Source organism: Galeopterus variegatus, unplaced genomic scaffold (genome assembly GCF_000696425.1).
Source record: "Galeopterus variegatus unplaced genomic scaffold, G_variegatus-3.0.2 Scaffold1051, whole genome shotgun sequence".
Lineage (NCBI taxonomy): Eukaryota > Metazoa > Chordata > Mammalia > Dermoptera > Cynocephalidae > Galeopterus > Galeopterus variegatus.
In genome coordinates this window covers 154,307-170,670 of record NW_007727162.1, presented here as the reverse complement: position 1 = coordinate 170,670, position 16,364 = coordinate 154,307, and the positions used below count along the sequence as shown (strand labels likewise).

At 37.7% G+C, this 16,364-nt stretch overlaps 1 protein-coding gene across 1 annotated transcript in view; it reads left to right on the top strand.

Moving 5' to 3' along the window:
- Window positions 1-15,491, top strand: part of GADL1 (glutamate decarboxylase-like 1) — a 143,234-nt gene extending 127,743 nt beyond the window's left edge. Inside the window, exon 14 of the mRNA XM_008574453.1 lies at window positions 15,253-15,491. Coding sequence (XP_008572675.1) covers window positions 15,253-15,426 — 174 coding nt within the window. The 3' untranslated portion in view covers window positions 15,427-15,491. The remainder of the gene's footprint in view (window positions 1-15,252) is intronic.
- The last annotated feature ends 873 nt before the right edge of the window (window positions 15,492-16,364 follow it).

Below are 16,364 nucleotides of genomic sequence, written 5' to 3'. Positions count from 1 at the left end.
GACAATGTGTAGATGGTGTCAGTGGAAATCATGTGACTCCTGAAAACCGTTTCTTAGCAGGGGGCACTGTTGGCATTTTGGACAACAGAATTCTTCCTTGGGCATGTTTATTCCAAGTGTTGTAAGGTGTTTAACACCCTTGATCTTGTGATGCTAAATGCAAGTAGCACCTCACAGTCACTGAACAATTTAAAATGCTTTGACATCTTCTGTATTAGTCCATTAATGTTGCTTTTAACAAAACACTAGAAACTCAGTAATTTATTAAAAAACCAAAATTTATTTCTTACAATTTTGGAGGCTGGGAAGTCCAAGGTCCAGGGAACACATCTGGTGAGGGCCTTCTTAGTGTAGCTGTCTGCAACAATGCAAGGTATCACATGGTGAGGATTGCAAGAGCAAGAGAGAACTAATTTTCTCATTGGCTTTCCTTATAAAGCCATCAGACCATGCCCATTACTCCATGAATGGATCAATTCATTCACAAGGGCACTGTCCTCACAAGCTAATCATCTTTTAAAGGCTCCACCTTTCAAATACCATAATCGGATTTCCCACTCTTTTAACAGTATTACAGTTGGGGTCAAATTTCCAATACATGAACTTTTGGGGGACACATTTAACCCATAGCACATGTTTTCATATGCCCCGAGGGAGTTGGTACCAGCTCTGGCTAAGAGCTACTGAATAACTCCTTTTAGGGAGCAATTTCCCAACATGGGCTCAAATTTGGGAGCTGGCCCACAGCACTTACTCAGGATCTATTAGCTCAGATGGCTGCTGGACACAATTGAGCATTAAGCTTTTGCTTTATAGGGAGTATAAAATGTTTATTGTGTCCATTCTTCAACTAAAGCTTTCAGTTCGGTTTGGTTTGTCTTTATGACTGTTCATTTCAGCTGCCTTGAATATATGACTGACATTAGGTTTATTGGAATTGCTGTCACCATCATTTCTACTTTGTAAACACCAAATGTGAAGCAAACTGTGTTCTTCGGGCTTTCTAGGTTTCTGTGGCTTCACTTATCTGTATTGAAAATAGCATGAATAGGGAAGTTCTTTTAAGCTGAGGCACTCTTGTATTTTGTGAATGTCTGATTTTCAGATATATTCTGGAGGAAAATAAGGATAAAAATTTATATTTGAAGAAGGTATGCCTGGTCAAATTGTAGCTTATTTCTCCATGTCCTGCCAAGCTGAAATGATCTCTCAGATGCATATGAGTTCATGGGCTATAGACCACCAATTTTACATAATTTAAGCTTGAGAGACTTATATGGGTACATCTCACCTCTAAATTATGGTGGGGGAGATATCTGGAGAAATGAGTAAGAGTTGTGAAAAGGAGTAAGAGAAGAATTAAACAGGTTAGGAATGGCAGAAAAAGTATTGAAAGAGGAAAATTTATCCTTCAAGCAATCAAAATAAAGAGGCTCAGTATTTCCTGGGCCACAGTTAAGTATCATGAACACTTTCTCAGGTTTTATGATTAACAAAAAAGTGGCCAACAATTTCTTTGAAAGTCACTGGTTTATTTTGTTACAAAATTAATATAAGCAGTCCAAAAAGGGGAGATTCCCAATCTGGAATCCACAGCTGAGTATCATGAACACTTTCTCAGGTTTTATGATTAACAAAAAAGTGGCCAACAATTTCTTTGAAGGTCACTGGTTTATTTTGTTACAAAATTAATATAAGCAGTCCAAAAAGGGGAGATTCCCAATCTGGAATCCACAGCTGGGCACTGTGGTCAGAGGATGCTGACCACAGATTTCTAATCTCCTCTCCTCCCTTTCCTGAAATTGCTTTCCCTCTCCAAAGCACCTCTCACTTCCCAACTCAGCATTGCCTCTTCCAAAGCCCTAGTTAAAGGACTGTTATTTCCAGTGTTTCCCAAACTCATAGTCATAATAAGAAGCACTTGAGGTGCTGGTAGACAAACAGAACTTCAGGCCCCTCCCATTGAAATTCAAATTCAGCTGCTTTGATTGGAGCCTGGATCCTGGTGATTTGCATCTTCAGGTACATTTGGGAAACAACAAATACTGCTCTTTGACCTTCCTTTGATAAAAATATAAATGGCAAGACAGCACAAGGAGACTGTACATTTCTGGAGGCTAGTTTATGAAAAGTAAGTCCTTTTCAAATGTCTAAAGAAGTAGTAACTTTTTAACTTATAAACTATTTCTGTATTCTGAAAATGCAACAGATAGAAATTTCTAAAATAAAATACAGACTCAGCCCTGCCCAGAATAGTTTTCAACAGAATGCTTCTCCCCTCCCCCCAAAACTGCCAAGATAATCAATGACTGTCTTACTTTTTATCAGCAAAAAAGTTTACTTTATCAATGTCAAAAAAAAAAAAAAAAAAAAAAAAAAAACCACCCTGGAACTTAAATAAAAGATTAACGAGGAATTGACATACATGAGGTACAAGGTTTAATTTCTAGAACTGCTAACTCGCAAACTCTCTTACAAATATTTAAATAAAGTTTGGATGCTTTGGGGAGAAAGAATAAATTACAAGTGATGTTTTTCACAGTACTTTTAAATGCTCATGTCTCAGGAGATAATAATAGGGTAATAAAAGACCAGGTGTGAGTGTAAATTGATTGAAAAAACATTCATTTTAAGAAATAAATAATACTAGTTCCTATTATTGATTGCCTAACAGATGCCAAGCTCTGTGCTAGGTGTGTTTATATATTATTTCATTCAGTCCACACAATACTCCTACAAGGAATTATCAGTTCTTAATAGAAGAGTAGTATAACTCCCATAGGGGTTAAATATTTGCCCAAAGTCACATAGAACTTCAAGAAGGGTCCTAGGTCAGTCTAAACTAGTCTGTTGTTCTAGGTATGGCCCGTCTAAACTATACAACTTATCATCTGAACTGGGGCACTTATGCAAGTAAAAGGGGAGCTATTGATAATGACAGGAAAACGGTTATAAACTGGGTCTGTCCTGAGGAAAATGAACATTTTGTCACACTAGTGTGAACAGAGCTAGTTTATTTAACAATCAGGCAAAATAAGTATGGCAGGCAAAGGAATTGAATAGAGACATATAAAAATATTTGCCAGCTTTTAAAAATGGCTCCAAAATACAAAAGAAAAACTGCAAAATCAAGCATAATGTACGATTATATTAACTTAGCTAACCACAACTCGAATGAAATCTATAATTATATGTGAATTATATTTAATAAGTATTGTGGTTACATTTACATATGTTTGATCTGACGTGTGGTAGAGACCCCCAAAAGCCTTGAGCCGTAAAGTTTCCATTATTCCACTCTGTGCCCTCCCTCGCCCCATGAAGGAAAGCTTCAAGTGCCACTGTATCCGAAATACCTTTGTCTTTTGCACCTGAGAGTGGTTGACCTGACTCTTCTCATTTTCAGACCTGTAGAGAAGTTGTGACTTGCTTAGGGACATGCAATTAGTGATAGAAGGAAACATCCCAGTTCAGACCTCCATTTCCTTCCTGAAGTTTGTGCTATAGATTCTTCTTGAATATTAAGAATATTAATCTCCATCATGTACTGCCTGTTTGTTCACAGTGTGCTGTACCTATAATGTCATACTCTAATCAATACCATGAAAAGTTACTGTAGTATTATAATCATCTCTTGCATAGTGATAAGGAAACTGAGGCACTGGGAACTTAAGTTATTTGCCTGATCTCATGTAGTTACATGTCCTCTCAGAACCCCTGTAGTGGATTGAATTATGTCCCCTCAAAACTCACTGAAGCTTGAACTGTGTCTCCCAAGTTTTATGTATTAGTAACTTGGCCCCCACTGTGAGTATTAGGAGGGTGGGAAATCCTATGACGGTAACTGAAAGGTGGAGCCTTGAAGAGGTGATTAGATTGTAGGACCGTGCAGTAGTGAATGGATTAAAAATGGTGCTCAGGGGTGTGGTTCTGAGGGCTTTAAAGGAAGAGGAGAGTCTGTCTTTCTCTCTCTCTCTGCTCTTTCTGCCTCCACCATCTTACAATGTGGGACCCCTGGATCACTGTCACCACTGCCAAATGGACTTTAGACTTCCCAGCCTCAAAAACTGTAAGCTATAAATTTCGTTTTCTGTATAAATTATTTATAAATTGAGTATTTTGTTATAAGCAACAGAAACAGACTAATACAACCCCTTTTGTTTTTTAAATTAATTTTTAAATTTTTGAACAGGTAAAATTCACCTTTTAAGGTTTACAGTTCTATGAGTTTGCCAAATGCATTAGCATTGGCCACTTGTAAGGCATTACATTAGGCTCTGAGGGGCATAAAGAAAAATAATGTAAATGCTCAGCTTTGAACAGAATTTATAGTCAGTCCAGTGGTCTGTATGTGTCCACCACTGCACTACCATACAGAACATTTCCATCACCTGCCAAAATTCCCTAGGAATGCTTCTTTGTGGTCAACACCTCCCCTCAGCTCAAGCCCCTGGCAACCACTCATCTATTCTCCATTTGTATGAGTTTGCCTTCCCCAGAATGTCATATAAATGGGATCATATAGTAAGAAGCCTTTTGAGTCTGGCTTCTTTCACTTAGCACAATGTATTAGAGACTCACGATATTGTGTGTTCACTCCCTTTATTGCTGAGTAGTGTTCCATTGTATAGATATACCACAGTTTATTTATCCATTCTATAGTTGAAGTACATTTGTATTGTTTTGAATAAAGTTGCTGTAAGCATTCACATTTCTTTTGTTATTAAGGCTGTACAGCCAAAATACCTATTTAAAGGAGGAAGGGAAATAATACGTTCAATCATTTTATTTGATTTGGGACTTTTAAGAAAAATGTTCTAAATTCTTCACTGGCAAACAATTGCCCCAGAGATCGAATTGTATAGAGTGATTCCTTCTACACAGAGCAATGGGAGAATCAGCTTTTTCTACTGCACTGATCAAGACAGCATTCTTTTGCTATTTTTATTCCAAAAGGAAAATGTGTAACTTGATGAAATGATGGAGAAATGGGATTTTACCTATGACTAAAAAAAAAAAAAAAAAATAGTACGGAGATTTAGATGGTACCTGGACACAAACTAAGAAGATTTTAGTGTTCCCCCCTTTGAATCGTCAAGTGCTTCTAAGAAATGTACATGTTCTAAAGCATTTCTTCTGGTAAGTACTGGTTTCTTCCTTGATCAGGTGGAAATTGCCTGTATGATTAGGCATACCAAAATTCCTGCAGTTCAGAGCCGTGGAGAAAAGCAAGGTGTGTTGGGAAGGCAAATGTCTGTTGTGTAGGATTTCTCATTTGGGGCAAGAGACAAATTACTCAGACATATTTGAAAACACAAAGAAAAAGTGTCTATATTGTGAGTTAGCAATTTTTTCTCTTGTGTCAGGTGAGACATTCCAAGTATTACTTTTAAAAATGTAAAGCTAATCATTACCACAAAGAACTTTTTATACAAGACTGAAAAAAAATAACTTTCTCCTTTGCACTATAGTGTGTTTAAACCATAAGGGAGTGCTTTCTTTCAACAGCTGTTCATTTAGCAACAACCTCCCTGGGTAACATGGAGGATATGTATTTAACTGAATTCAAAACCCATTGCAACTCTACATGTTGTGAGTTGCATGTATAAAGGAAAATCCAGTTCATATTTATAGTCAGAAGAGACTCAGATATCTAGTTCAAAGATAAGAATGTTTATTTATGTTTCAGGAAGTTCTTGTATGAGACATATTGTTGAGCTCTTTCATCAGAAACAGATGGAATCTACGTTGTTTTTTCTTAAAATTAAAGTTAAAAGGAAAACAGAGATATAAATCTATGTTTGAAACTTTGTGAGCCAAAATGAGTGTTCTGATGACCTTAAATTCACTGGCTCATGAAAAGGCAAACATAATGCTTTAGTTATAGAGACAAATACCAGAAAAATTAATGAACAAATAAAGGAATTATATGTTTTCTCACATGTCTAATTGTCTATGTCTGCAGAACTGGGCATGTAAGACTGACTATAATCTCTCCAGGTTCTCATTTCTCAGATGATTGATTGGCTTGTGAAGACTGTGGCTACAGTCTCCTGAGTACACTGAGGCAGAGAAAACTGTTTGCTTCTGTCAGAGTGCAGAAAGCTTTTACCCCAAAATATGGTGCTTTGATATGCTGGAATAAAGAAGCAGCCTCTAGTCCCTCTGACCTTCCCGCTGTACCACTTCCCCTCCCTGGCACTCCCAGTTCTCTTAATCCTCTGTCACTCTACAAAGCACGAGATGAAGCTGTCCTTTATCTGCCTAAAGTCTGGAGCCACCGAAGAAGACAATAACCTCTAGTCCTTTTCCTGAGTTTTCATTAATTTAACTCATATTACAGCAAGGAGGACTGAAGTCTGTCAACACACCTGGACAGACTTTTGTCACAGACTATAGTCTTCTATTTTGGTCGTATTCAGTGTTTTGAAGAAAATCATTTACCAGACGTTGCCTGCTCTGTGGGACAAATAGACTTTATCCCAGGCCATTGCATGTTCTCCAGGCCCACTGCATCCCCCTAAGGATCATTTACTACTATACCCCCATCTCCCCTTTCAATATGGAGATAGGTATATAAACTCTGTACCCCACTAGAAAATTGTGACATTACTCTCTTGTGATTCCCCCATGCTTTGCCCTCTCCCAGCACATTAAATAATAAACTTTGTTATACCTTTCCTTCATATTGCTCTAAATTTGTCAGTGATTTTTATTAATAAAACTTCACGGGTGAAAAGGAAGTTTTCTCTTGGCCCTACCCTTCCTAGACTACCACTACTACATTGTCCTGTACCCTTCTCAGAAGGACAAAGGCCTATGGAAAGACCATTGAAATTTTCTGAATTGTTTTGGCATGCTAATCCTTTTTTTGGATTGGAATTCTTCCATTTAAGTTCTTGCTCTTGATGCTGTTTATGCCCTGAATTCCTTGACCCACATTGCCTTTCTACCTGGCCTCAGAAAATCTGAGATTACCCCAAACTGTAAAAAAGGAAAAAGTGATTTAATGGGGGAAGGAGTTATACCAGTCTCAGAAACAGTTTTGGGTTGGGTGCCAGTACAAAGTGTGAGCATTTCATGCCAACATTTTCCAGGAACTAGATTTCAATATCCCACTCAGGAGGACCCTCCTCAAAGTTAACCTGGAAGGTGGGGCATATTTGGAATGCAGATTTTGGGGAAGGAAGTATAGAGCAAGTTACTTCTTGTGATTGTTCCAGAAAAAGTGTCCTGGAAGAAATCCACAGTGGCAATTCCAAATCATTTGTGGCTCTGATTTTTGTGCTGGAGGAGCGTCAAGAAAATGTTTATCATTTCCTGACTCAAGGCTGAATTTCTGAGAGAAGCCCATGGACATAATTTTCTATGCATTTTTTCCTTTGGAGGGGTAGTTTTTACATATCATAATGTATTTTTCCACTTAGACCAGGGAGATGGTAAATGATGGTCCCAATGCCAAATCTAGCTTATCACCTGTTTATTTTTGTACAGCCTAGGAGCTAAGAACAGCTTTCACATTTTTGAACGACTAAAAAATAACCAAAAGCAGTATAATATCTCATGACTTGTGAAAATTATATGATATTAAATTTCATTGTCCCTAAATGAAGTTTTATTAGAACACAACCATGCTCAGTTTTTTATATACTGTCGCTGCTTTCATACTATAATGGCAGAGTTGAATATTTGCAAGAGATCACATTGCTTACAAAGCCTATAGTATTTACTGTTTGGCCCTTTATAGAAAAAAAGTTTGCCACCCCTGATCTAGAATAGCTAAAATTCAAGAACAGCAGCTGAGTTAGCCCCCACTATATTGTTTTCTCAGTATTTAATTGCTAAACTATGAATTACAATGAGTAGCTTTGGTATGTCTATGAACTCTGTTCTGGGGATACAGAAGAGGTCAAAGATGTATAAAGTTTAGTGTAAATATACAGAAATTAAAACTTGACATTTTAGCTGACTTTTCATACTGAGAGAAATACTATAGATTTTTTTTTTTTGCATTTTATATAACCCCATGTTTGTGCAAGATAATCTTTGAAAAAATTTTAATTACAAAAAGTTCTTGTAATTTATTCTTCAATTTATAAGTCTATCTGCCTACCCCATGATCTACCCACAAGGATCTGCAAATTATTATGAATTTAGCCTCCCATCCCCCAAAGAATCTTTGCTACCTTGGAGAAAATGAAATGTAGATTAATAAAACTGAAACTGAGAAGGCAGCCCTAAAATCTAGAGTTTGAGTAACATTGATTGGTTAATGGTTTAGGGGAGGATTTAGCCAAGCACAAATCTCTTTGGGTTTATTAGAAACTCTGAATGCTAGTACTATCTAGACTTATAACAGAAGCTTGTGTAGTCTTTGTGCCTCATATATGCTGCAGAAGGGTCATGTCCTTTAATTATGGGTTTGTCCTCTCAGCCACTCTGTATATTGTGCTGCCCATTTGTGAAAAATGTGACTATTTCACCCACATGTCAAACGAAGGTGGGAGGTTTTATAAAGATTCTATAGTTTAGGACATTTTGAACTATTTACTACTATAATCTTTGGACTAGGCTTTGAAGAACTGATTTAAAGGTTTCATGATTGGGTCCATGGTTTTGTTGAGATAATTTCACCCACATGTCAAACGAAGGTGGGAGGTTTTATAAAGATTCTATAGTTTAGGACATTGTGAACTATTTACTACTATAATCTTTGGACTAGGCTTTGAAGAACTGATTTAAAGGTTTCATGATTGGGTCCATGGTTTTGTTGAGATACAATTATAAGTGAAGCAGTTCCAAGATTTAACAGTTGGGAAATGTTTGGATAAACTATGGCATAGTAGTATGGTGGTGTAAGAGTGGAGGAAGAGCTTCCTTCCATCTTTTCTGAAGGTTGGCTGAAATGACTGACAATAGACAGATTAAAAAGAGAAAAGGCATATGAATTTATTAATGTGCACATGGACATGGGAGTTTTGCAGATATGAGACTCAAAGAAAGACCATATGGTTGAGACTTAAATACCCTCTTCATAGAAAAGAGGAAAGTGGGGAGCTGTAGGCAATTTTAGAGGGGCAGTAAATGATTTTTAGGTGAAATGAATGAGCCCGAAGACCAAGTTTTTCTGAGCTCTTGGGGAGGTGGCAGCAAATTGCAGGAAGGTGAGGGGCAGACTTTACTGTGAAAAAGTTTGTCATCTTATGCAGATCAAGTCTCAGATAATTTCTCAGAGCTGCCCTTAGAAGAATAGATGAAAAGTCTGTCTGGGCATAGTGATGACTTATTTAGTCTTTTCTCTTTTCGGGTGGTTAATCTTTCCTGATTATTTGCTGAGATTCCTAGGGAGGGAGTTATAAGACAAGTGCATTTTTCCTGGAGGAACACCCCTTAATCAGATAAGGCAACTTCAGGGGAAGCCCCTCCTGGTGCTTTGGGAAAAGAAGAGGATCAGAGAAACATGGGTGCTGTGGAAGGTCAGAGAGACCTTGGTTCTGAAGCTTCTGAGGCCTTTCAATTTCCTTTAATTCAAAGCATTCAGCATGCCAAAGTGTTATATTTTGGGGTATCATATTCTGAGCCCCAGCTGTGGAATACAATAACACCATTCAAAATGGCATGGAGACAATGCCAGTAAGCAGACGTAAGTATGCAAAATGAAATCAAGATTCATGGCGATTGGAGGCTGTGGAGCCCACGCTGTGGAGGGCGGACAGGACGAAGTCCCTGGAGCAGGACGCTCTCTGCACTCAGATGGTCCTCAGCAAGTCCCAGCAGGGCCGGAGCAAGCGCGGGCCCCTGGAGCGCCTGCGCCCACCTCATTGCCCACCTCGTTGGAAGACCTGGGCCCCCAGACCAGCACCTCCCCGGGACGCCTGTCGCTGGACTTTGCTGAGGAGTTGAGGTCCTTGGAACCATCTCCCAGCCCAGGCCTGCAGGAGGAGGACGGAGAGGTGAGGCTGTGCGGCATCCGCCGTGCCATGCAGTCAGGGCGGCGCGGCCTGGGCTCGGTGCCCTCCTAGAGGGGCGCAGCGCCTTCCCCCAGGCTTGGGGTGGGGGCCCTGCCAGCTCCAACGCCGCCCTTGCCCCGAGTCTTTTAACCTGGGTGTTAGCATTTTAAAGAGATCCCTCAGGAGTTCTGGCCTCTAACACCCCCCACCCCCAGCCGGGATCTCTTGGCGAGACTGTAACTAGTGACGTTTGTACAACCGAAGACTCTATTTTGTGGTTTAAGGAGAATAAAGTTGACTGCCTATTAATTGAAAAAAAAAAAAATCATGGCTAGAATAATACACACCTGAGGAGCACTCTTCAAGTGTGGTCACCAGCCCCATGCAGATGCATGAACTGTGTGTGAGCGGTCTGCAATGAGAAAAGTATGGAAATCCAGAGTTACCATTTAGAATCTTTTGTAGTTACTTAACAGGTTAACTTTACTGTTGAATTTAAAAATAAAAAATAAAAAAAAAAATTGGGCTTCTATTGTTTTTATTTTTTATTTGGTTTTTCTAGTAATTTGTAGTTACTTAACAGGTTAACTTTACTGTTGAATTTAAAAATAAAAAATAAAAAAAAAATTGGGCTTCTATTATTTTTATTTTTTATTTGGTTTTTCTAGTAATTACTTTTTACTGTATTACACAAAAGTAATAGTCTGTAATGCATTGAAAAAAACAAAAAAACGGTCATTCCCCAGAAGTAGTTTGAGAAACAGCATGTATATTTTTGAAATGTGTTCTTGTTAACATTAAGTAACACATTCGTAAGAAAATGTCATCTTATGGACATTACCATTTTATTTTAATCAAAGGCTGTGGTGGTGCCTGGTCAGTTGCTTGTTATCAGACAGTTGTATTTGGCCAAAGAAAGTAATTTTGTTTTCTTTGGGTTTAAACAACTTTTAAATATCAAATGCTATTTTGTGCTGCAGCGGTGTGACAACATAATTATGTTTAAATGACTAAATCATTGCTAGAACATAATTTAAGGGTGGGGAGAGGGAGAGAAATCCTACAGAAACTTGTAGATTAAGTCAATGTGCAACCAAATAGAAATGTCAGGATCTTCCCCACTTAAGATTCAGGGACCAGTGCACTGAGGCACAAGAAAAGAATTTGATTTGCAATTTGAAGGAAAACCAGCAGTAAAATAATTGAGAGCTGGAAAGCAATCTCACTCCTGCCAAATTGCTTCCCTCCATGCGTGCTCCATTCAGGGGCGATATTCAGATGGTTACATTTAGTTTGTGCATATTTTCTTTCCCCTGTGACTACTCCGTCCTGTCAGATTAGGACTGTTTCTCTGCTATGATCAGCAAAAGAGAACATCCAGATTACCCAGCATTGAATTATGCCTGGAGCTTCATAAATAGAAAATGGTTAATTTTTTTAAGTGCAAAAGTGATAAGCTGGCTGTTAATGAGAACATTCTTGGTCCCCAAATTGCCAAAACATGGGTTCCTTTCAAATAAGCTTTAATTTGAGTTTATGGGAATCACACACATGAAAGAACACTGCATATTGTAAAAGACTGGTAAAATATTTGCTAACGATAACTACTACTACTACAATAATATTTTGTAATAGAGATTTGATGAATACCGTCAGCTGGTGTTGTGTATGACTTTTTTTCCCACGAAGTACGCATAGACAAAGGAGACCTTCCCTCTTTGCCTAGAAGTAACTACTTCTAGGAATTAATCTTATAGATCATGGACACATAAAAAAATGTGTGTCATACTGTCAAACTTTTGCTTAGCTAGTTCTGAATCACATAGATAGTCATTTCTTTATAATCTTGGAATGTCAATGACAAAATTTGACTTAGAAGTTTGATTCTTATACCCTGTGTCTTGGCCATGGCAGCACATTCTTGTGGCTTATACAAGAGCAAGAATTAAACATCCAAAATACCTTTATATTAAAACATCAAGGCATCTTCTAACTTTTGCCTTTCTTGCTCATGTGAGAAAATATTTCTGGTTTGCTTACAAGAAATGCAAACCTGACAGATTCATTTTTGCCTCATGTGAGCCTCAGACACATTATGAGCTGGAATCAAAATTCTAATGCTCTCCAAAGGTAAGACATAAAATATCATTTTTTGGGGAAAAATAGAGGTACTGAAAAGTAAACAGGAATAGATTATGCGAATTAGGCCCAAGCCAAGAATATGTCTGTTTTAAATTGAAAATTGGCTGTAAGCCAGAGCGGGTTATACCCTGGATACTTTGAGAAAGATGAAGATGAATATAAAGGGTATTTTGATTTCAAAAAAAATTCTACAGAATCACAAGCCATAAGCTCTAAAATTGATAGTCTATGACTCTCCTGGCCAGACATTTGGCCCACGTAAACTAGGTCTTCCTAATATTGATCAGCACTGGCACTATTGTGTTTCTTTCTCAAAGCTTCAGTTTACATTTAAGAGGCCACTTGTTCTTTGCATTAAAAATAAATGTGCCTTTGTCATGAGCTTAAGTCATACCACGGTTCCCATTGCCCTGTGGCCAAGAGCAGTACATGACATATGGTGGGTTAGAAGTTTAAATTACATGTGAGTGTGCACACTCACATGTGCACATACACAGTGCACATATACACACATACTCTGGCACACAGACCAATTTATATCCACACAGCACCAGAAGACCTCCTATCTAAGGTGATGGGGATTGGTCAGTTAAAGCAAATAATCCTGGAAAAAATGTGATGCATACATAATTTAAATATTTGTCACATTTAATATTTGTACTTTTACATTTAAATAGTTTTACATTATATTCGTACATCTATGTACATTTATTTCCCAATCTTTTAATGGAAAGGTTTTTTTCATCAATTGAGAATTTCCAAATACTTTCCAAAAAGAAGTGAGGCTTTTCTTGGATAGAGGTCTGATGATTGGAGGGCACTCCACCATTCTTGTATAAACTACACTCTTCAAGAATCTTCTGTCAGGTCCAGCTCTGGTTTCTTTTAAATGGAGTGAATATTTGGACAGCTGCATAGCAATCTGAGTGCACAACCACTCTGGACTCTCAAGACTTTGTTTTAAAAGCTTTGCAGTTCTCTGACCATACCTAACTTAAGAGCAGTAGTGTTTAGCCATCCTCCTTTAGCTAGCTATTGAAAGGATTCAACTTAGTTTTTAGGGAAACCGCTCCTTTTTAGCACTCAGCTTTCATTGGATTACATATTATTTCACTAGATTTTATAATTCTAATAACAAATGCTATTTGCAGAAATAGCTTTGGAAGAAAACTCAACTGATAAATACAAATTCAAGACTTTCAAGCAGATATGTATAAGCACAATACAGAGTTACTTACCAGCTTCCAGCTTTCATCATTCACTGGATATTTGTCATTAAGTTTTGCAGAGACAATACAGGATATTGTTTAATTAACCTTTTTTTTTCTAATCTCTAGAAAGCTCAGAACAAAAAGTGTAACGTCACTGGATATTTGTCATTAAGTTTTGCAGAGACAATACAGGATATTGTTTAATTAACCTTTATTTTTCTAATCTCTAGAAAGCTCAGAACAAAAAGTGTAACGCATTTCCAGAAATGTATAGAACCTGATGGTCCACATTTTTTCACTAACAACTTTTGACTTCATCTTCTTTTTCTACATTTTTTCTTTTATACCCATCTATTTTCTTCTCATGTATCATTGTAAGAATCCTCCAGTCTTTTGCTAGAATGGCAATGCGATTTTGCTGAACAGGTGTTTGTTTTTGTTGCTGTAAGCGTAGTGTGGTCCATGTTTAGCAAGGTTTAGGTTCTAAAATGAGCGTAGTTGGGGAAAAATGTGATTAGTTAAAATTACGCTTGAAAATCCCTTGAGAAGGCTCTGTGGTTAAGTTCAACACCTCATATCTCTTGAGGTCTAAAACACCTAATTTTTCCATCAGTTTTGGAACAAATCAAGATTGTGTTGAGTGTCAGGTGAAGTAGTTTGGTCTGCTTTTAGAAGGTTAACTGACAGACCTTATGCATGTTCAAAAACGAGAGTGGTGTGGGATGGTCACACTGTGAGACAGAGGCTGGGGGACTGAGATATATGCCCCTCACAGAAGGATTTTAACACCACATTCTGCCTGTTGTTATTTTTATGTGCATTCCTCCCTTTGGGGTGAGCTAAGTTTCATCTTCCTAAGAATATGAGACAGAATCTCATATTCTCTTTCCACATATTCACATAGGACACACTCAGAAACTTTTCAGAGTTAAAATAAAATTCAAATAGAATACCTTTGTTTGTAGTGATAAGCTGGTAAGAGTGCATTCTTAATTTTTTTAACTTGGTGTTTCAAAAATGGACTTCACTATTTTAAAAGTTTACAACCTAGCTCTACACTACTGATTTGCAAATGGACTGGTGTTCCCATGTGGTTCTTAAATTGATCTAATTTATTCAAACATTAAACTTTTAGAAAAATTTGTGCATGTGGATTATCAGGAACTGTACTTCTCATGTCAGCTACAAATCCTTAAAATTAGGGCTTCCTAATTTTATTACCACTTTTATACCAATTAATAAAAGTCAGTGTTTATATTTCACATATGAGGATGATATCAAACTTTCATTTACTTCTAGGGCCTTTTTTTTAGTCGAATATTTTCAAAGCATAATAACTGAGTGAAAAATACAAGTTCCTATTAATAAACTAATAAACTGTTGGTCTTCCAAATAGAACTGCATGTGATACCCATATTAGTGTTTCTTTGGTAGACAACTGTAAATTTTTTTTTTCTGTCTGTGACTAATTTTTTTTTTTAATTCAAGATATCTGCACTGGAGTATTTTTTTAATTAAGACAAATTTGGGAGTGTAACATTTGATACTTTTGAGACTGTGACCCTCGAGGATACCTGATTTGTTTTTAACGAGTTAGCATTGCATAATGATTTAGATTTCACAGCATGGGCTTGGAGTTAGACTGCCTGGGGACCTTGGGATATTTATTCAATCTCCATCTGCCTAAATTTCCTCATCTATAATGAGCATATTAGCAGTACCTTCTTTATGGGGTCATTGTGAAGATAAAATAAATTAATATGTCTAAAGCACTTGAATCAATACTTTTATGCCATAAATTTCCAATAAATTATTAATAATGTCAATTTTGTATACGTGAGAATGGGATTCATACCAGTGGATGCCCAGTAAATACAAATGGCTGGTTAAAATGCAATTTAAATGTCTTGGTGTTCTGGTCCTTCACCTCCTCTTCTCTTCCCATGCAGGTGGCCCCAGCCATTAAGGAGAGGATGATGAAGAAAGGAAGTCTGATGCTGGGCTACCAGCCCCACCGGGGGAAGGTTAACTTCTTCCGCCAGGTGGTGATCAGCCCTCAAGTGAGCCGGGAAGACATGGACTTCCTCCTGGATGAGATAGATCTACTGGGTAGAGACATGTAGCTATTGCTTTTGGTCCCTCAGAGGCACAGACCTTGTCCTGGAGAAGGTTACACATGCAGGACATCTGGAGACAAGTAGTAGATTGCAGCCCTTCTGATGAGAAATAGAGAATACTCCCAGTCCAGGCCCAGCAAAACCAAAATTGTAAGTAAATGGTGTTAAGAACTCTTTAGCTACCTGGCGTAAGCGTGGTTGGAGCAGAGTGAGTGATGGGGTGAGTGGTAGAAGATGAAGTCTAAGAAGCATCTGACAGTCAGTTACATAGGGTTCTGTAGGTATGGACTTAGAGTTAGATGAAAACACGTTGGAAAATATGGGCAAGGTATTGATGTAATTCAACTTATTTGTGAATCAGGATCGCACTGATTAATATTTGAAGAATGTCAAAGCTTTTTTAAAAAGAGATATTGTTTATACGATGTTTATAAAGATGTATGTTTTATGCAGGCTGAATGTTAATTCTGAAAAGTTAAAGTTAGCTAATATCTATTCTAATTTATCTAAATTAGAGATTAGGATAGACTACAAATACTTTATAGTGTGACTCTTTCAATCAATGAGCAATAGTCCTAATTCACTTCCCAAAATCATTTGTGTCGTTAGCTGGGAGTGGACGTGTGTGTGTGTGTGTGTGTGTGTGTGTGTGTCTGTGTGTGTCTGTGTGTGTGTGTGTCTGTGTGTCTGTGTTCCTCTTTTAGTCGAGAGGCCCATTTCTTAACTTGCTTTCTGCCAAGGGAATAACCAGAATGAAGTCTAGGGTTTTACAACATTCCCTTTCCCAGGCTTTGAAATGTCAGTGTAAACTATTAAGTGGTTTATATTGGGCAGAGAATCTGGGAATCAGAGGCCTTTCAGTGGAAACACCTTCATTTCTTCTGGGAGTGGCTGATTATAATTCTATCTCTGATCTTTGTCCTAGATTTTTTCTAGGAGAGTTT